This window comes from Gigantopelta aegis, chromosome 11 (genome assembly GCF_016097555.1).
Source record: "Gigantopelta aegis isolate Gae_Host chromosome 11, Gae_host_genome, whole genome shotgun sequence".
Classification (NCBI taxonomy): domain Eukaryota; kingdom Metazoa; phylum Mollusca; class Gastropoda; order Neomphalida; family Peltospiridae; genus Gigantopelta; species Gigantopelta aegis.
The window spans coordinates 28648779-28671134 of NC_054709.1; the positions used below are offsets into that span (position 1 = coordinate 28648779).

The window sequence follows — 22356 nt, forward strand, 5'->3', positions numbered from 1 at the left end:
ACACAAAATTACATGCTTTTCCCCCTATGCGATCTCAGCGAAGTCGATATAGGTGACATAATTATCACCTAGTGTTTGAAATCGTCATTGTAATGGGGTTTTTTTCAAGATTTCTGTCTGGACAAAATGTGGGTAACATTTAATGAAAAATAAAGATAGAAAAGCAATATATCATAGTTGTAAATATTTTGATTCAGACTTTAGATAGATTCTAGTTGCACCACATTTAGCCAAAAAGTGAAGGGAGATGGGTATTGTGTCTTTAAGAAACTATATTTGGACCATTTAAGTGTAATCAGATATGCATATTACATTTTAGTATGACAATATTAGACATGGAAATAAACTAATACACGGAGGGGGGGGGGGTAAATCGAAGTTTGTGAGCATTGTAATTATTTCTTGTCTGGAAACGATAATAAAGAAAATAATCTGGACATTTTAGTGTGTTTTCAGCTTAAGTGGGTAGCCTCAAAAATATATAACTAAAAATAAGTATCAACATTGTCAAAAAAATTCATTGTACAAGCCCTTGAAAATTGCAAAAATGATAATTTCAGTCGCACAAATCTTAATTTAACATAACCTATTTTTTGTTTGCTCATTTAAGGACACCATTTACATGAACATAACAGCCTGTTACAGGTTAAGCATAATGGAAATGGGTTGCACATTTTCAGTTCTCTGAGGCCTGTTGTGACCATAAATTGACCATTACCAGACTATTTTCTGCCTTGTGCAGATGGGGATGGGGGGGGAGGGGAATATAAAAATATAACCAGGACTAGGTCTGGTATTTGCCAGTCACAAATTTTATTTAAATTTGGTGACGTAATTTAATCCAATAATTGCAGTTTTGTCAGAAAATAACTGGGGTTTTACCATTTTTAAGACTAACAATAAGTAATTTGTCGTAAAGCGTTTTGCTTACCAGAGCTAATCCTAATAATGTTTTCAAGACGGCAAGTTATATTGTTAATAAACAGGGCACCATATTTATAAGGTCTCACAGAACATATTGGTGAACAACAGCAATAAACAAAACCTAAATTTTGAGCTTCCTTTAAAATTGTATTTTTAATCAATGTATGTCACTGATTGTCGTACATTATAAAGTTTCCCTACATTAAAAACTTTAGTATGTTTATTAACATGGGAATTAACATGGGAATTTACGTAATCTTGTTTTGATTTGATTTGAAATATATACACATTAATAAGCCATGATTCTGTTAACATGTCTGGATTCATTATTTTTAAAAGCCTGTTTTTACAAAATTCCTTAACTTTTATCAGAAATCAGCTGTGCATCAACACAGCAATTGTGTACATGCATCGTTTTTACATGTTCCAAAGCTTCACTCGATTCCATCGCAATGTAAGTATATCCTGCACCCAAATTCTACCAAGCCCAATGGTAAAGCTCTTGACTGATGGTCGGTTGGTCTAGGATCGATCCCTGTCCGTGTGCCCATTGGGCTATTTCTCGTTCTAGCTAGTGCACCACAACTGGTATGTGCTATCCTGTATGTGGGATGGTGCATATAAAAAAAAATAAAAAATTGTAGTATGTTTCCTCTTTAAGATTATAGGTAAAAATTATAGCCAATGATTTATAAATCAATGTGCTCTAGTGATGCTGTTAAACAAAACACTTTCGATCCATGTCATTGAACCCACTGATACCGTATATCGCTGTGTATTAGCCGACTCCATGCAGTTTCACCCTCCAAATCGGCTTTAAAATTATAGACCGTGTATATAAGCCGACCCCCCTATATAAAACTAACCAAGTCAGATGTCTGTGTGGTCTACAAAATGACAAAGTACATCTGCTTTCAAACGTCATTTGTCACAGCAAACTTATCCGGAAGCAGTAGCCGATTTCTATTTATAGAAACGGTGTCCAGTTAATTTATTTCTCGTAAAATATAAGTACCAAGATAGCGAAATATACCTAAACATTCTTGATTGCAGCCACACGTTAAAAACACAGTGACTGTTTGCATTGTTGATTGTGCTAATCGGTCTTTTCATTACTAGTCGGCTATACCCTACCATACCCAACCACCCGTGTCGATTAATCCCAAGCCGACAAATGAAGCTGGAACAATTAACGTGTTCACCTGTTTAGTAAGCAGTTTTGTAATGATATGTGACCTGCGAAGTTTTCCGAAATTGTTTTGATCGGTCACCATTTATTGTTGTTTAAACAGATAAATATTACTAAATAACTTTTAAACACCAACATTTATTTAAAAGTACAGTACTTGCAATGTTCTATTGATGTTTCAAAAATTTTGGTTTTTGGGAATTATCCTAAAACTATATCTCTGCTTGTTCCATTATGAATTTTTTTGCAGGTGATATTGAAATCTGTGTATTATGTGTAGATACGGTTTCAGTTTGTGATCTTTAATAATTTTTGTGCTGGGGTGTCGTTAGATATTTCATTTGTTTATTTTTTTATTTTTTTTTAAGGTTATGGCTCCTGCATGTCTCTTTCTGGCTGCCAAGGTGGAGGAGCAGTTGCGGAAGTTGGAACATGTGCTGAAGGTTGCTCACATGTGTCTTCACAGAGAGGGCCCAGCCCTTGACGTCAAGAGTGAAGTATGCACAATTGTCATTTTGTTCTGTCTGTCGGGGTTTGTAGGTTTTTGAGAGGTACTATTTATGTACTTACATTTGTTTAAGATAGAGGTGTCAGGAATATATCCAGAAATTATATCCAGAACTTTTTCTACATGGTCTTATGACATTGGGAAAATTAGCACACTTTAATCGTAATTGGGATGGGTTTTTTTAGGCCGTTGAATAATGCAATGTACCATTATTAAATTAATTTATTAAAACAGACATCATTACAAAAATGGGGCGGGATGTAGCCCAGTAGTACTTCACATGTTCTATGCACGGTCAGTGTGAGATCGATCCCCGTCAGTGGCCCCATTGTGTTATTTCTCGTTCCAGCCAGTGCACTACGACTGGTATATCAAAAGCCGTGGTATGTACTAACCTGTCTGTGGGATGGTGCGTATAAAAGATCCTTTGCTGCTAAAAGACGAGTAGCCCATGAAGTCGCGACAGCGGGTTTCCTCTCTTTAATATCTGTATGGTCTTTAACCATATGTCTGACGTCACATAGCCGTAAATAAAATGTGTTGACTGCATCGTTAAATAAAACATTTCTTTCTTTCATTACAAAAATGTTTACAAACAAATTGGGAATTTTCATTGCCACTTGCTTTTGGGAAGGGCCCTGTGTTCAGTACTGTAGAATGGCTGGATAAATCCCAGGGTATTAACCTTTAGACTACTGGATTAATTTTTAACAAAAACCACGTTGAGTGGGTACAAGTTTATAATTTTTACTCACATATATTCACTTAAATGTTTCATAAATACATGAAATAAAGTTCATATATGAATCGGTAAGTATTATTTTCGTGTCTTTTTTTGTAATTTTTATTATTTTAGATCGGCTAATGGTGATTAAAATTAGGCAAAAAATCGAAAAAGTTGCGTTTACTTACGGGTATTTGTGGCCAGCTGTCCAGTATTTATGTCCATTATTCCCGATAACAGTGGTTTTCTGACCAGAATTTTTTTTAAGACCCTAATTACGATTCATATTGCAATATTTGGTAATTTTCGTTGTTGGTAAAACGATCAAATTTATTATCAAATTAGCTGTTACAATCAGCTATCGATCCCTGAAAATTACCGCGACGTGCCACCATTGTTGTCAAGCGAAAATACTTGCCGAAAACCACTTTTTGAACTCAAAATTTCAAGGTATTTTCAATTGAAAAAAATCAAAACAAAAACCACCATTTTGAAAAAAAATCTTTTTTCTTTAATTATATTTCCGTTTCCGGTGAGTGTCGTGTGCAAAACGGCGGGAAATATGAATTGGGGAATGCACTGTATACAGTGTACCGTATATCGACTGACGTGACGTCGGGCGAGATATCTCGCCTGCAGTAGTCAGAAGGTTAATGACTAGTTACAATAAAAAAAAAAAGAATTATCAGTTGGGCTCCCCTGATGTGATGATAGATTATTCCTATTTGAATATCCAGTTTAGTATGTTCGCGATGGCTTTCATTTGTACATACGGGGCGGGATGTAGCCCAGTGGTAAATTTGAATATCCAGTTTAGTATGTTAGCGATGGCTTTCATTTGTACATACGGGGCGGGATGTAGCCCAGTGGTAAATTTGAATATCCAGTTTAGTATGTTCGCGATGGCTTTCATTTGTACATACGGGGCGGGATGTAGCCCAGTGGTAAATTTGAATATCCAGTTTAGTATGTTCGCGATGGCTTTCATTTGTACATACGGGGCGGGATGTAGCCCAGTGGTAAATTTGAATATCCAGTTTAGTATGTTCGCGATGGCTTTCATTTGTACATACGGGGCGGGATGTAGCCCAGTGGTAAAGTGTTCGCTTGATGTGCGGTCGGTCTAGGATCGATCCCCGTTGGTGGACCCATTGGACTATTTCTCGCACCAGCCAGTGCTCCACAACTGGTGTAACAAAGTCCGTGGTATGTACTATCCTGTCTGTGAGATGGTGCATATAAAAGATCCCTTGCTGTTAATCGAAAAGAGTAGCCCACGAAGTGGCGACAGCAGGTTTCCTCTCTAAATATATGTGTGATCCTTAACCATATGTCAGACACCATATAACCATAAATAAAATGTGTTGAGTGTGTGTTATTTAATAAAACATTTCTTTCTTTCATTTGTACATAAAGAAAAAAGTTACTAAAGGTAAAATTAGCAATTTGTAGTCCATCCCAGAGAACACAACAATATAATAGTTGTTATAATTTAGATGCTTATGTTGAGGTGTGCAGACAGACACTGCTCTCTTTATGTTTTCGAGAAATTGATGACTCGTATGATTCTTTGTTGACCTCTTTTTATTCCGTTATGTAATGTGTTTACAGGTATAGTTGTAAATGGTGGTCATATATTATGGGTGTTTGACGGTGGCCATTTTAAAATTGATGATCCAGTTTGTATGACTTGAACAGCATCTTTCTACACTTTTGATATACCCTTAGGGATATACCGGACGCACAAAACTTGCGTATAGGACGCACTAAAACTTAACTGGACCCGCAGAAATAGAGATACTGCGTACCGTGGGTCATTTTCAGTAACCCTGTCCACTATCAAAGATCGATCATTCTGTGTAACACACTATTTCTTTTCTACCTTTAAACTGCATATTCAAATGGGGATTCCCCATATGGAAAACAAAAAGTTTTAATCTCTGGGAACACTGCGTCTTTATCCTTTGCTGCGCTTAATCGGGTAAAGTTAGTAATTTCCGGAAAGAGATGGCGGATTTGCAATCATTCGGAACTTCTCGTCGACAGGCCGAACACAATCGGAAATTCCCGGTCAAATAAAACAAATTGGTTAAATGTTCTGATTTGCATTAACAAACAAGTAGCACTATTCATAAACAACGCATGGTATTGTGAGTGTCATTTAGTTTGCAGGAAATGGTTCAAATACAGATCAAAGTGAAATGTTGATTTTGAAAGAATAAACAATGAATACTGACATTGATTTCCCGAAAGGAAAAGCAACAACACAACTTGTTAAATTTACTTTAATGAAACATATAGTATACACGTGATTTGTTGTCTGCAGCTCTCTGTCGATTGTGTGGTTTTGGGACCCTTTGTTTTCAGGTTGGGACCCCCAGAAAAGAAAGAGGTGAGTCCAAAAGGGACCCCCATTTCAGAAAAACAAGGTAAATCCCTGTACCCTTTTGCATTTGTGTGTACCATTTGTTTGCAATCTGTGTGTGTTTTTTTTTGCAGACATATCTTGAACAAGCTCAGGAACTTGTAACCAATGAGAACATTCTACTTCAGACATTAGGTTAGTATATTGTGTGGTTTTCTTTTTCATATTATTATTTATCGCAAATAATTTGTCACTTAAGGTAATGCCCTTAGAAAAGAATAAATAACATGAATTCTTTACAGGCAACATTCTGTTCAGTACAGTATAGTGTCATGAATTGGTAAAACACTAATTGCTAATCAATTTTCAATTGTCTAGAAATAACGCTAATCGAGATTTTAAAAACAAAATGTTCCCCGATTTAGTAAGAGAAAATGCAAATTTTTACTGAATGGCCATTAATATCAATGTTAGATGCTTCATTCAATTACAGGTATTCCTTGCTTATACTGGGTGTGCGGTCTGTTTGGGATCAATCACCATCGATGGGCCCATTGGGCTATTTTTTCGTTCCGGCCAGTGCACCATGACTGGTATATTAAAGGCCGTGTTGTGTACTACCCTGTCTGTGGGATGGTGCATATAAAAGATCCCTTGCTGCTAATCGAAAAGAGTGGCCCATGAAGTGGCGACAGCTGGTTTCCTCTCTCATTATCTGTGAGGTCCGTAACCATATATCTGACGCCATATAGCTGTCAAAATGTGTTGAGTGCGTCATTAAATACAATATTTCATTGCTTACACTGGGAATTTCAGGGCTGGGGTCTAGCTCAGTCAGTAGAACACTTCCCTAGGGTGCTAAGAGTCAAATGGTATAATCCCCTCCAATTTTTTTGTTTTGTTTTCCATCCTGATCAATGCTTTGTGACTGGTATTTTGAGTGGCATTTACTGCCTATTTGCTGTCAGTTTCAGGGGCGGGACATGGCCCAGTGGTAAAGCGCTCGCTTGATGCACGGTCGGTCTGGGATCGATCCCCGTTGGTGGGCCCATTGGGCCATTTCTCGTCACAGCCAGTGCACCATGATTGGTATATCAAAGGCCGTGGTATGTGCTATCCTGTCTGGGATGGTGCATATAAAAGATCCCTTGCTACTAATGGAACAATGTGGCGGGTTTCTATGACTGTCAAAATGACAGTATGTTTGACATCCATTAGCCGATGATTAATAAATCAAAAAATGTGGAGCACTACTAAACTTTCCTGTTTTTATTCCAGGTTTTGACATGCAGGTTGACCATCCTCACTCTACTGTGGTAAGAACCAGCCAGCTTGTGAAAGGTAAGTTGTCTCCCTGTATGTGGTAAGTTCTGTATCTGTGTGGTATTCAGCACCTTGTAATCCACCCCCACTCACCCCCACCTATCTCCAATGGATTTGTTCACTTTAGTTTATGTCAAAGTGGGCATACTACATTTTCGCCTTGTCTATCTTTAGAGATAGGTGAGAACGTACTGTTTTTTCTTCTTTTTTTTAGGGAGTGAGATGTGGTAGAGTGCTCGCTTGGTCTGTTTCGGATCGATCCCCATAGGTGGGCCCTTTGTGCAATTTTTTTTTCAAGCCACTGTACCACAACTAGTATATCAAATGCCATGGTATGTGCAATGCTTTCTGTGCTACTAATGGATTAATGTAGCAGGTTTCCTTTCAAAAATGTCAAAATTACCAAGTGTTTGACAACCAATAGCCCATAATTAATAAATCAATGTGCTCTAGTGGTGTCGTTAAACGAAACACTTTAAACACTTCTGTGACTCGAAATTGGAAGGCAATATGACAGTTGCTATGGTGAAAGCATCATATTTTGCTTCTGACTTTATATATATTGTTTTTGTCAAAAACGTTAGCTAATTTAGATATAGTGAATCATTATCTAGAATGGGAAAACAAAGATCTATACAATCCTAAGAACAAGTTAAAGGGACACACCCTAGTTACGTTTATTTGTTAACCATTACAGCGTTGTTTTTCGCTATTAAACCCCATTTTTCACAAATAAAATTGCACTTTACTTACATTTTATTATTTAGAATACACATTTCCATTCACCTGAAGTGCTTTTTGGTAATCCTGATGTTTGTAAAACCACGAAATGCATTTTTTGCATTTTTTTCACAAAACGTGTTGTCGAGAAAAAAACGTTAAGCAAGCGAGGTCCAATCTATTTTTAGAGGGGATATTTCCATTTCAATGTCAGACGTTGGTATATCACGTGACCGTTATCATTTTGGTTCGGTTTGTTTTCTCGTGCATGGTTCGCGCAATAAACATCCGATTTGTTGTTGTGCATTTGTGAGATTTTTCTTCACACTTCGTGAAAATTTTCAGTAACAATAAAGTTCAGACAAGTAAGTGTCTCAATACAAAACGTTACAAACCCTTAAAACCAATAATTTTGCTAAGTCTTACGATATCTGGAGAGGGGATATAGAGCCACTGATTTTCCGTTTCAGATTTTTCCCTTTTCCGTTTTATAATGTTACAAATTCCATTTTTTTCCGTTTCAGTATTAAACAAATTCTGTTTTTGTTTCACACACGCACGCACGCGCGCGCGCACACACACACACACCGCGCAATTAATTGCTGGTGTAAAATAAATATGCAATGAGGTAAAACATGTCAGTAGTTTGTATTTATTTTTGGTTTAAATTTAAACACGAATACGCCACGACACCGACTTCGGCGGACTTTTTCTTTACGATATGATCGGGAAAATAATTATAAACGATCATACTATAAACCACTTCCCTTGTATAATTTATTTTGAACAAAGCCTGGCATACAATATGCAATTACTGCATTCCTTTGTGAGATCGGAAATATGGCAATGCCGCAAATGTTAAAAATTAATAAGCAAACATAACATATCTTTCATTTGAGTAAATATTGGACAATTTTAGCTCACAATGTTCGGTTTTTCCCGTTAAATCGCCGGGAATAAGCGAAGAAAACACGACCGGTAAAACGTCTAGATACTCTACATTTGGCGTAACATACAAAGGTACTAGTGTCGTAGCGTAGCACAGGCAGATGTCGGTGTCCATAATTTCTAGTTCGAAAAATAATTTTTAATTAATCAAATGAGCTATTTAAAGTTAAATAATGTTTTGGAAAAAAAATTGGGAATTCCGTTTCAGATAGGTATTTCCGCGATTCCGGAAAATCAGTGCCTCTAGGGATAAGACCAGGACAGAACAGTTGGAACATGTCCAGGAGACGTGAAACGAACGCACCCCAAGTCTGTGAAATTTGTCGTGACGTAGGCATTGTTGTGCTTCTTCCGGTGACATCAGAATACTAACTTTCAAAATTATTTCAAGCAATTGGGACATGGGTATTCCCATGGTATTTATCGATATAAAACCTGCTTTTTCACTCCATTTGATAAAAACATGATCTAAGTGTGTTACAGTTTTGTAGATTAACCAAATTGTAATTTATTTTCGCTGGATGGAACTAGGGTGTGCGGCTTTAAAGTAATTTTGATACACAAAAAAAGTTTATGGTAGGCAAGCGATTTAGTTCTGTGAAATTCTATGGCGGATGTCTTAATGATATCTGGTCATATGTTCAATTTGCTTTATTTTTGCAATTGTTCCAAAAAAATAATAACTTGCATTTTTTTTTCTTTTGTTAAAATCAGGGTTTCTAGATTATGGTAGCCCTACTCTCATGGGTAGTAAATAACTACTATTACGATCGATGCCCAATGGCTAGTGAAAAAAAGTTTGTCAAATTCTGCATTTACGTCGTTATTTTGTAAATATGAATATCCTGCCCTCCACTGACACACACCGCCGCCGCCCCCCCCCCCCCCCCCCCCCCCCCCCAATCTTAGTGTTTTTTAAGCTCCGTCTACATCTTTAGGTGACGTATCCGATTATGACTATCAGTAAAATTGTATTTACTTTTAAAGTAAAGTAGGACTAGTGGATTTTTAATGGTGGCTAGTAAATGTTTTTAATTACTGATCCCACGGCTAGTGGATTTGATAAACATTCTAGAAGCCGTGGAACTTGAAACCTAACTCTGCATGCCTCTGTATGTTGTTACTTTTTGTCTGGCACTTATAAAATGAAAGGCAAGATGTATGTATTAATTTCCGGGTGGCAGCGACAACAGCAGCCGCATCAGCTTTCTGTGTTTAGCTCAATGTTAAAGTTTCATATATAGGAAGCCCTGGAACTTGAAACCTAACTCTGCATGCCCCTGTATGTTGTTACTTTTTGTCTTGGCACTTATAAAATGAAAGGCAAGATGTATGTATTAATTTCCGGGTGGCAGCGACAACAGCAGCCGCATCAGCTTTCTGTGTTTAGCTCAATGTTAAAGTTTCATATATAGGTCCATTTTTCAAAAGCTGCAAGTCCTAGATTAATGAAATTTTGTGTATAATTCACCTCTTTAAACATGCATTGGGATGACCTGAAAAGGTATTATGCTAAAAAAATCTTCACAATTGATTTGTGGTTGGGATAAAAAATGTTTTTATTAAAAAGCAAAATAAAAGATGCATCGGTAGCACTGAATATTTGATAAATTTCCCACAAATGGATGACTGATGCGCAAATGAAGATTGTTAATGCAGTTTGTGGAGGCCTGAACTTCAATTCCAACGATCCAGCATCGTAAATCCGATAATGAAAAGACTTCATTATTAATTGTGCACATGCAGGGTTGAAGCTTGACTATGGTGGTCAGCAGCACCAGTTAAAATTAATTGTTACCTGTCCTTGTTAAATTTTGTAGCCCTGTGGTAAAGTGCTCGCTTTATGCCTGGTCAGTCTAGGATTGACCATTTACTTGAAACCGTTACATTGACTGGCTATAATTGGTTGTAGTGCCCTTATTTTTGCCTGTAGTTAATAATGGTTTTAAAGTTAACCTTTTGACAAAATTAATGACGCTTATCATTACTGTATGATTTTTCTTAACCCTAATTTTAAACTTAACCCATTTTCTTTCTGGGGAAGGCCTTCAATTCCATAGCGCCATACCCAAAAAAAAAACAATTTCTGGCAGAAACACTGGGCATGGTAAATATGATGGATTGTTATTTTCCTGCATACCATGTTCTAGTCACTCAACTAAATTAATTGAATTTAAATTTATACAAAAATCCTGGTTATTCTTTTGTTCCATGTCACCACTCGCTTCTGGTGACTGTTCATACAAAATGTAACTGCATATGGGGTTAACCTTTTGACAGAAGTAATTAATCTTATCATTACTGTATGATTTTCTTAACCCTAAACATAACCCATACTTTTCTGTTGACTGTAGTTGCATTCAATTCCATAGCGCCAAACCCAAAAATTTCTTCTTGACTGAAACACTGGTGGCGAATACAATACATATCACGAATATGAGGTGACAAATACAAATATGTCTTCACATCCATGAATACAAAAATAAAAAAGGTTTTTCCAGAAAGGAAGAACAGTATTGTTGGGGGTTTTGGGTTATTTTATTTGAAGTAAAAATTATTCATTAAGAGTGTATCGAATGCTGGTCAGCACACCCCAAAACAAACTCTCCTCCTCCTCCTCCTCCCCCCCCCCCCCCCCCCCCCCCCCCCCCCCCCCCCCCCCCCCCCCCCCTTTACTGTCCATAAATAATTGTGACGAAATTAAAAATAGACATCTACAACTTTGGTGTCATTTTATTTATTAATATTATCAGTTAAACTCCGCTATTACCACCATTTATTAAATGGTTTTATATTGGGGAAATCCTAGTAGCGGATAAATGGTAATTTATTACAATGAACTGTCATGGCAAATTTAAAGACATTTGTGAGTTTGTCCCTTATTTCCTTAAAGGAATAATCCGGCAAGGCTTTTGGGGTGTGCATGTTCAACAATATTTAATGCACATTGTTGCCTAAAATATTTGTATATTAATTGATATGAGTTGACTGAACAGTGTGGGGCGAGTTGACCGGCTCTCAGTGTGTGTCTGTTGTCTAGTCCAGAATCACGTTCTCTCTAAGGAACGAGGGGCAGGACGTAGCCCAGTAGTAGAGCGCTCGCTTGATGCACGGTCAGTCTAGGATCGATCCCTGTCGGTGGACCCATTGGGCTGTTTCTCGTTCCAGCCAGTGCTCCACAACTGGTGTAACAAAGGCCATGGTATGTACTATCCTGTCTGGGATGGTGCATATAAAAGATCCCTTGCTGCTAATCGAAAAGAGTAGCCCATGAAGTGGCGACAACGGGTTTCCTCTCCATATCTGTGTGGTCCTTAACCATATGTCTGATGCCATATGACCGTAAATAAAATGTTTTGAGTGCGTTGTTAAATAAAACATTTCCTTGCTCCCAGTGTGTCTATTGTCTAGTTCAGAATCACGTTCTCTTTAAGGAATACTAACATGTCCACATTTTCATAGGAAATTGCAGCTCTCTCTCTCTGCTGGGACGATATCCCCAATTGTGTTGAACACATGCTCACTTGCCACACTTGTTTGACGACATGGCTTAGATGTGGGGGAAAACACACAGTGGTGGTTCCACCATGCATGGTCCCAGCGGGGTCCTCTGCCATAAAAAAATTTAAGTGTATTATTGATTATTTTTATTTTGCTTTGCTTTAATCAGCTATTTAAAAACTTGCATATTGAAGTCACATTGCATACACTTTACAAAATACACTCGCCATTGACTGTCACTTTAGAAGCGTCTGTGTGCTTTATCTGATACAAAACGGGTCTGGATATCATCAAAACAATCCAATCAGTATTGCGTTTTGGTTATTGTGAATTGGAAACATAAATTGCACAGTTACACCCCTAACTACAAATGTTTGGCTCTTCTTCCATGCCAGATTAGTTACACTATGTCGGTATTGTTTATTTTCACTAGATTTTGTGTGTTAAACGGAGAGCTCTGATCGTTTGCTTTTCATTTCAGACCTTCACAACTGCTACCGTCTGATGTGGTCGAATCATCTCAAAGATAAAACTTGTGTTGTCATTGTTTACTTTGTATGCAAAATGTATTATTTTGAAACATCGTATATATGATGCTTTGTGATCTTTGAATATTTGTTGCGACAAAATTGCAAGGTATGTGGTTTGCTATTTACTTTCTATGGCAAAAACAAAAATTGGTTTATTGGGTAAATATCTGTTCACTTTTAAAAAAATATTCTCGGGAAAGTAATGTCCAGGATTCCTAACTTTCTTGTTTGATCCCTTGCAATTTTGTCATTAGTTTTGAAATGGCAATGAAAATGTTCATCATATTGGTGATTTTAAGGTTTGAAAACCGAAACATTAAGTGGTTTCTGTGTTTGGATAGCTTACACATTGTGTGCGTGTAAAGAAAATAAATTATTGTAACCCTATGAATATTGATTTGACTGTGAGCTAATGCAAGTGTCTTCTTTCCACTCTGCGCTGTGACCTTGACCTTGTGCTGATGTCGGGTGTTGCTGGTTTCATTGACGTCTTTGGCACGTGGTCTGCAGCTCACAAAGACCTCGCCCAGACATCGTACTTTCTCGCAACGAACAGGTGGTCACCAGTTTGCTTTAGCTTCCCTTCACTAAGTCCCTAGCAAATGCAGATGTTTTCACTGTTGCCTGTGTTTTCAGGGCTGGACCAATCGTGGTAAAATTCATTGGCCCAGGAGCATAATAACTACATCAAAATTTGGCATTTTCTATACTACATTATTAATGCATTGCAAAGCTTTTTTTTTTTTTGCTTTTTTTTAAAACCTTAATAAACTGGTGGCTATGGGGTTTGTCCAGCCCTGGTATTGGATCAGTGTTTGTCCAGGAGAGCTTTGATTTTGTTTTGTTTTTTATTACGAAAAGATTTGCTTTGTTTTTCACTAAAATAGAATGATGTATAAATGTGTTTTTTCCATGGATATTAATAAGACCCCTCTTAGTATGATAGTGTTCAGCAAATTGTATGTTTGTGCGCGTGACTAGATTGCCTTCAGACTTGAAATCAACTGATATTGTAACTTCACTTATGGCCTAGAATTTCAAGTTTTCTTTTTTTTTCTTCTTCTTTTTTTTTCTAATTTTTATGTTGTCAGAATAAAGACCAACATCGAAAGAAGTGTTGCTATTTAAAAAAAACTGATTATGGGTAGGGCGTAGACCAGTGGTATGCTTACTTGTGGCGCTGTTCTAGCCAGTACATCACGACTGGTATGTGCTATCCTGTCTGTGGGATGGTGTATATAAAAGATCCCTTGCTTGTGATGGAAAAATGTAGCAGGTTTCCTCACTAAGACTGTCAAAATTACCAAATGTTTGACATCCAATAGCCGATGATTAATAAATCAATGTGCTCTAGTGGTGTTGTTAAACAAAACAAACTTGGTTTTGCTTTCAGAAATGTCATATGATGGCCATGTGATATAGCTATTTTTCAACCCCAAAAAATCCATTCCTACACATTTATCTATGAAGTTTACACAAACAATACTATGGTCTTGATGATTTAATTTTTTTTTTATGCATATAATTTTTTCAAGATTTATATATATATATATATATATATATATCTCCAGGAATTAGTTAGTTGAGTAAGCATTTGATGTTGGATTTTAAAAATTAAATCACTGTTTTATGTTCTTTTATTGTTTTGGCAATATTGTTTGTTTTTGTATATTGGGGAAATACCTGGTCATCTTGTTTCTTTGTAACTCTCCTGGACCAAACACCAGTCACGAAGAGATAGTTCTACATGTAGAAAATCAATAACTTTTAATTCAAAGAAATACACGTTTATGCTATAATGTGTTTGAAATATGTTAAAAATGGAATGACACTGAGAATATTGTAACAGTCCAAAGTTGAGTATGCCCATCAGTCAGATCAAAGTATTAAATGCAACAAAATGATGCAGGATATTTTTTGTGACATGTTTTCAAGAATTTGTTTGCATTTATTCTATAACCCACACATCTCTGTTTATAAAGCCTGTTTTGCACTTTTGATAGCCTTTTGCAGGATGGCGAGTTATGTCCCCTGAAAAGTGACAACCTTTTCAAATCTATGGCATAAATCTATAAAATCTTGGGATCAGCTATTAAATGGTGGTTATTGAAAGCAGAAATATTTAACAGTGTATAAGATAAAATAAGAAGGAAATTGTCCTGTTACATTTATGAATTTTCAAATTACATAAAAAAAAATTTTTTTAAAGGACTTTAACAGCATTCCTTTGTGTTCATTTCTTCGGATGACTGGAATGTGCAAGCTTTTACCATGTCAGAAACATTAGACCAACATCAAGACCAAACCAACTGTCTTAATACATTTATGTGCAAAATGTAACTTAGGCCTGTAAAAACCATGCATTGAAAACTCTAATTATGACAACTAGTTTTAACAAATACAGAAACTGATCGGTCATTGCTCTGACGCCATATAACCGTCAATAAAATGTGTTGAGTGCGTCGTTAAATAAAACATTTCCTTCCTTCCTGATCAGTCTACTTTTGACTGTCGGTGATAGCTATTATAAAGCTGGCTAAAAACTGAATTACTTTGGTGTGTGGGTGTTTAGTGAAGTTGTTTTTGGGGGACATTTTGGAATAGTCGTTTTTTAAATCTGCTTTCTTATAAACATTACTTGGGTTTAGAACATTAATGTGGTCTGTATTAATAGTTGTTTCAACATTTGGTTTGTTTGTCATGCACCAACTCTGTAAATACTTTTCATACTCGTTTTGGTGGGGAACATAGCTTGTGATACTGACCAAAGGCTATAAGATAAGTTCAGTTGCTGTTGGGTTGTCAATAAAAAATATATATTTATTCACTCGCTCCATTTAAACGTTGGTCTTTTGACTTTAAAGACTCTTGTATTGGACCTGCCAATATTTCTAATGGTCGTGATTGAATATTAAAAGTCAGGACTTGATGATTCAATATTTAGCTATGTTATTATTTCTCCAACATGGTCTATTTGCTTACAACAACTAATAATTTTGCTCAAAGATATAAAACTTGAATATCAATTGGTAAAATATTAATTGCTTTTGTCTGAGAAACTGTTAATGTCATGTTGCTGCTTGTATTATATTGTAATACATAACACTCGTATTTCAGCCATCAACACTAAACATCGATTCTGGATGATCTCTGCATTTCCGCTCTCTGAATATGTCCATTTCTATTCGTTCTTGTTTGTTTATATTTATTTTTATTTTTAAAGATTAATGTTGAACAATTGCTGTGATTCACTTTCAGTTTGCACCTAACGACGATGTGTCTCCAGTACAAACCATCAGTAGTGGCCTGTGTGTGTATTTATCTAGCCAGCAAGTGGTCCGAATACGAGGTAATACAGCAGAGTACAAAGCATAGTTGTTTCGCTTTTATTTTTGTGCTTCTTGTTGCTTTACTGGATCCCTAGTCTTGGAGAATGCCTAGTAAGTTGGATAACTTGTGCCTAATCCATTTGTTCTTTAAAAAGCAATAAAATATGTTTCAATCAATTTACTGGAACGGCCTCGGTGGTGTCATGGTGAGCCATCATGATCAGACATACGGCTGGTAGGTACAGGGTTTGCAGCCCTGTACCGGTTCTCACCCACAGTGAGTTTTAACAACTCAATGGGTTGGTGTCGGACCACTGCGCCCTTTTCTCTCTCACTAACCACCAACAACTAACCCACTGTTCTGGACAGACAGCCCAGATAGCTGAGGTGTGTGCCCGTGACAGCATGCTTTAAGCTTACCTGGATATAAGCACGAAAATAAGTTGAAATGAAAATGCTTTATTTGAGGAAATGGGAGATGCTTCATAGCAGTGTTTGAATTTCATCATCAATCATCGGTTATACTTGGTTTGCACCAACCCATGATTATATGAACTCAAGATGGATTTGAATTGTTAGAACCATGCACAACCACCGAAACACATTCCATAGTAGTGTTTCTGCCAAAGGGTAAAACGGGTATGGCGCCATACCCAAAATATTTTGCAGAATTGTGTTTTTAAAGTTGACGTTTTGACAAAATTAATTACTCTTATCATTACTGTATAATTTTCTTAGCCCGAACCCTAAACTTAAACCATTTTTCTTTCTGGAGGAGGCCCCCCCATACTCTTAAGTTGACTGTGGTTGCATTCAATTCCATAGTGCCATACCCAAAACTTTCTTTCTGGCAGAAACACTGCATAGTTTTGCACATGTGTGGGGTGTCATTCTCGATTTTGACAATTTCCAGGAAGGTCCATTAGTCACTGTGGAACATTATTTCTGTCAATCCTTTTCATTCTGTTGATCATGCAGTTGTTATTGTTTTGCTTTTAGTCATTTTTATTGTTTGAATTTGCGATTTACTGATTTAAAAACAAAAACACGTCTGGGATAGACCCTAGAACTCACTATTTACCTTTAATACCTATGAAATCTTTATATACATAGAAAACAAACACAAACCCAGGGCTGGAAAAAGGAGGTAAAATTTGGCTTGCTGTTGTATCAGTCCACCAGAAATGTATCTTGCTAAGAATAAAAAATATGGTCCGATAGAAATACAGGCACGTTGTGAGGGGAGGGTTTGGCATGTGATAATTAGGGCAGCCAAAATGTATTTCGGGGCATTATAAAATTAAAATCTGATAGAATCACAAGTTAAATACATGCACCTGGACTGTTTTTTTGCTTTTCGAAGGCTGCTATTTCGAATCGTATTTATAAGTTTTTATCATCTTAAACTAGGAACATTTATGGTCAACATTTTCCACAACAATCAATTATTAGTTATATTTGTTTGTTTTTATCAATTTACAATTATAATTGATCCTTGGAACATCACTGCCTAAGAGCAATAATTTAACAATTTGCTCAAACTCATTCCAACCAGTGCACAATGTGTATTCAATGTTGGGCTAGTGGGCTAATAACTACTATTAACTTGCCCGATGGCTAGTGGACATTTTTGTTGTCAAATGTTGCAGTTGAGTTTATTTTGTAAATATGAATATCCTGCCCTCACCCCCCCCCCCCCCCCCCCCCACACACACACACACACACACACACCAATGTTAGTGTTTTTAAAATCCATCTCCCTCTTTAGGTGACATATGATTCTTACTATTATTTATTAAAATTGTATTAACTTAAAGTAAAGTAGGGTTAGTGAATCTTTAACTGTGGCTAGTAAATTTTTTAAATGAGTAATGTTGTTGGATGCTACCATTCTTTCAGTGTATCATTTCTATTTCAGATTCAGGAATCGCACGAAGGTAAAGACTGGTTCTGGTATGTCGATGAGAACATTTCTCTGGTACTGTTGGAAAGTAAGTACCATAGTGAAACTTTGTGTTCATCCAAGAGAATGGGGCGAGACGTAGCCTAGTGGTAAAGCACTCAGTCGATGTGCTGTCTGTCTGGGATCGATCCCAGTCAGTGGGCCCATTGGGCTATTTCTCGTTCCAGTCAGTGTGTACTATCCTGTCTGAAAGAAAGAAAGAAATGTTTTATTTAACAATGCACTCAACACATTTTATTTACGGTTATATGGTTAAGGACCACACAGATTTTGAGAGGAAACCCGCTGTCGCCACTACATGAGCTACTCTTTCCGATTAGCAGCAAGGGATCTTTTATTTGCACTTCCCACAGGCAGGATAGCACAAACCATGGCCTTTGTTGAACCAGTTATGGATTACCCTGTCTGTGGGATGGTGCATATAAAAGATCCCTTGCTGCTAATAGAAAAGAGTAGCCCATGAAGTGGCAACAGCGGGTTTCCTCTCTCAATATCTGTGTGGTCCTTAACCATATGTCTGACGCCATATAACTGTAAATAAAACAGTGGTGTCAGAATGACCATATGTCTGACGTCCAATAGCCGATGATAAAATAAAAAAATCAATGTGCTCTGGTGGCGTCGTTAAATAAACAAATTTTACTATAGGTTTCAACTCTGTTAATCTCTATCCCACGTAGTTTTCCGGATAAAAAAAATTCAGAATGCCTTGAGATATTGTGCTGAAATTTTATGTATAGCTTTAACATGTACTGTTACAGATCGTTTCTTTCATGGCAATTTACCCATTTTTCATAGTTACGGCCCTTGAATGTAAGAGAGATTAAAAAAAAAAAATCCTTTTTTTTTTTTTTTTTTTTTTTTTTTTTTTTAAATTTCCCCAATGCTTCATGATATGGAGGTAAAATTTTGTGTTTAGCTGTATCATTATCTGTTACAAATCATGTTTTATTTTTATGGTGATTTACAATTTTTTTTACAGTTATTGCCATTGAAAATTAGTTTTCCAGCCTTTTTTTTTTTCTTCTTTTTTTTTCAATGCCTGAAGATATCGAGATGAAATTCTGTATATAGCTTTATCATGTACTGTTACAAATCAAGTTCAACTTTCTTGGCAATTTTTTGTTGTTGACAAGAGTTATGGCCCTTGAATTTAGGAGATTGTTGGGCACTCTAAAGGTTGTGTATTGCTTTAGCAGTACTCTCACAATGCTTGTTAATGTGGATAGTTATGGCCCTTGAATTTAGGAGATATGAAAACTTGTTGGGCATAGTAACGGTCGTGTATTGCTTTAGCAGTACTCTCACAATGCTTGTTAATGTGGATAGTTGTGGCCCTTGAATTTAGGAGATATGAAAACTTGTTTGGCACAGTAACGGTCGTGTATTGCTTTAGCAGTACTCTCACAATGCTTGTTAAAATGGTTGTCAATTTACTTTCCAGACCTCATGCAGGAGTTTCTGGATATTCTGGAAAGATGTCCAAGCAGACTGAAGCAAAAAATATTAAAATGGAAGGTTAGTTGATAAACTGTTTTATCATATAATATCTTACATAAGAGGCTCGCATAATACAATTTTTATTCTTAATATATGATATTGACGATACCGAAAAACACTGGTAATAACCTCTATTGATTTTTATTTATGTGAGCAGGATCTAGCTCTGATAAGAATAACATATGCTAAACTTAACAAAGGGTTTAAGTTTTCGTCATTATAAACTCCAAATAATGCGATATTGAGCGTGTGATAAAGCAAATTTTAGGTCTCCGGATTTCACAAAAACAGTTATTTCCAGTAGTGTGTCTACCGGTTAATTAACACAATCCACAATAATTATGATGACATAAAATGTTTTCGATGAACCCAGAGCATAGAACCGAAATAGTGTTTCGCGTAAACTATGCAAAACTGAAGCCGGACTTTGTATTTAGTATGTAGGTTGTACATAACAAGTTGTAGCATTGACGCCCAATAGCTGATGTTTTTTATTTGTACAGGGGTGGGAGGGATTTTTTAAAATATATTTTTACTTATGATTCACCAATTCTTGCTTTGTCCTTTTGCACACATACACACACACCATATTTTCTAATAAATTAATTTAACACTGGGGTATTTATCCATTCAGTGACCTTTTGCTATCCAGAGCCTATATTTTCGAAGCTATGTTGGCATTACGCTATTGTAAAACAGTCTGGCTATAATGTGCCGTGTCGACATCATAGGCTATGACGGGTTTTACAATATCATCATGCTAAAATGGCTTTAAAAATATGTCGCCAATACATAACATGCTAGTTGGTCATCATTGCTGTGTCGTTATAGTTTACTTTATTGTAATTTCTTCTTTGTTCAGAGTGGCCACAGAGTTGAAGAATCGTTTGGACCTCCACCAGAAAAACGACATCGAGGTGAATCTACAAATGAGCCTGCCGCGGGAACAAGTCGAACTGCTGAGAAAAAGTCTGAATCAAGTCTGAAGCATAAAAAACCCGAGAGCGCTGCATCTCACGGACAAAGTGTTTCCAAAACAAAACATTCTGAGCCTGGTGCAGACACGCCAAAAGTGACAACGCATTCCAATAAAGTCTCCATGCCTGCGAGTCGAAGTCTGGAAAACCCCATCCCGGTTGCAAAATCTCAGGAGCTCAATTCGGTGCCGGAGTCTGCTGCTAGTGCGTCGGTGCAACCCGCCGAAGTGCCATCTGCTGGCCAGGTGAAAAAGCGAGAAATGATCGAAAAGATTTCGCTGAAAGACTATAAGCAATACCGCGAGTATAAAGAAAAAAAGGAGAGAGAGAGTGCAGCAGTGTTGCAGTCCGCTGACAGGTCGACAGAAAGTGAACTGAGGCCGTCGGAGCAGTCATCGAAACAAAGTGAAAGCCACAGAAAAGAACAGTACCAGCACGAAAAACATGTTAAGAGTGAACCGAACCTGAAAATACAAAAAATACAAGTGTCTCCAGAAGTCCGTAAGCACGATATAGGTCATTTAAAAAAGGAAAAGAGTGAAGCCAGCGTCCGTGTAAAGGCTGAAACTGTTAGTGTGGCAAACAAAATGCAGAGAAACTCTTCTGGAGATCACGTGAAGATGGAAGCTTCGGAGGTTATTAATCCGTTGAAGCTGCATATAAAACGAGGGGAACAAGGCACGCACACGGTGCAGCCGTCGGGTTCCCCGTTGAAGATAAAAATTAAAACGCATCATTCAAAGGAACACAAAAGTGAGCGCCATTCTAAGTCTCGTGATAAGTCGTTGACCGAAGAACCTAAGCCAGCGCTGAAATTAAAGCTTACCGAACAAATGTTGAAGAGTCACAATCAACATATAGAGAAAAAGTCGAAACACAGACGTACGGAGAGTCAGAGCTCTCGAGAGGCCAAACAAACGGCCACCCACCAACCCGAAACAAATTCCGAACGGCTTAATTCTTCTCATCCAAAGCACACAGGTGGCAAGTCTCGGAGTTCGAGCAAGCACGCCTCCGAAAAGACAAAAACTGTGTTTTCTCCTCTGGCAGGTGGTAGTAATTCCCTGGACGTTTCTGGTGCTACAAACTCAACTGACATTTATGGTGAGGGTAACGGGGTGCACAACCCGTCTGCCCTCGACGACGCTGGGGTCAGAGCTAATGGGGGTGGTTTCCATTCCCCACAGATTCCGTTGACACCAACGAAAGAAAACTTGGGTCAGCTGAACATTCAGCTACAGCAGCTGATAAATCAGTCGAAGCTGCACATTGCGCAACAGCAGCAGCAGCAGCAACAGCAGTACAATCACCAACCACTCCTCCCTCCACCTCTTCCACCACTTCCATCAAATCCCATGCATGGAATGTATCCTACTGACTACATTGCACACCCTGTATATCACGGGGGTCCTCCCTTGCCACATGCCCCACCTCCACCGCCACCTCCAGAAAATCCTCCCCCACCACCACCACCTCCACACCAAAGTTATTGACCAAGAAGTTTTCTAGGTCAATAAGGGTATATCAACTTGTGATTCAATATGAAATGCTGGGTGCATTTGTTTTGTGTTCTGTACATATATATTTTTTTTTATGTAAAGTAAATGTCTTTCCAGAAAATAAACTGTTTTTTGTTTTATTTACTGTAAAAAGATACAATGAATTCTCATATTGTAGCCTTTTAGAGGAGAAAAATATTTTATATTCATTTGTGTCCAGGGCCTAATTTCACTAAACATCGTAAGCCTAGTTTTGCACGTAAACGTGAATCTACGACTAAGCCACAATTTTTATTACTATCATAGTACAACAAATATAGTTAAAAAGTATACGTATTTCTTTTTCTTTTGTCTTT

General features: G+C 37.3%; 1 protein-coding gene across 2 annotated transcripts in view; it reads left to right on the forward strand.

The window, feature by feature from the left end:
- The window catches only part of LOC121385158 (cyclin-T2-like), a 23292-nt gene extending 1167 nt beyond the window's left edge, over positions 1-22125 (forward strand). Inside the window, exons 2-10 of one of the 2 annotated variants that reach the window (XM_041515696.1) lie at positions 1297-1378; positions 2482-2610; positions 5845-5905; positions 6989-7051; positions 13243-13288; positions 15991-16081; positions 17980-18052; positions 19469-19542; positions 20387-22125. In XM_041515696.1, coding sequence (XP_041371630.1) covers positions 1297-1378; positions 2482-2610; positions 5845-5905; positions 6989-7051; positions 13243-13288; positions 15991-16081; positions 17980-18052; positions 19469-19542; positions 20387-21994 — 2227 coding nt within the window. In that variant the 3' untranslated portion in view covers positions 21995-22125. The remainder of the gene's footprint in view (positions 1-1296; positions 1379-2481; positions 2611-5844; positions 5906-6988; positions 7052-13242; positions 13289-15990; positions 16082-17979; positions 18053-19468; positions 19543-20386) is intronic. The other variant, XM_041515697.1, reaches the window with a different exon arrangement.
- Positions 22126-22356: the final 231 nt, after the last annotated feature.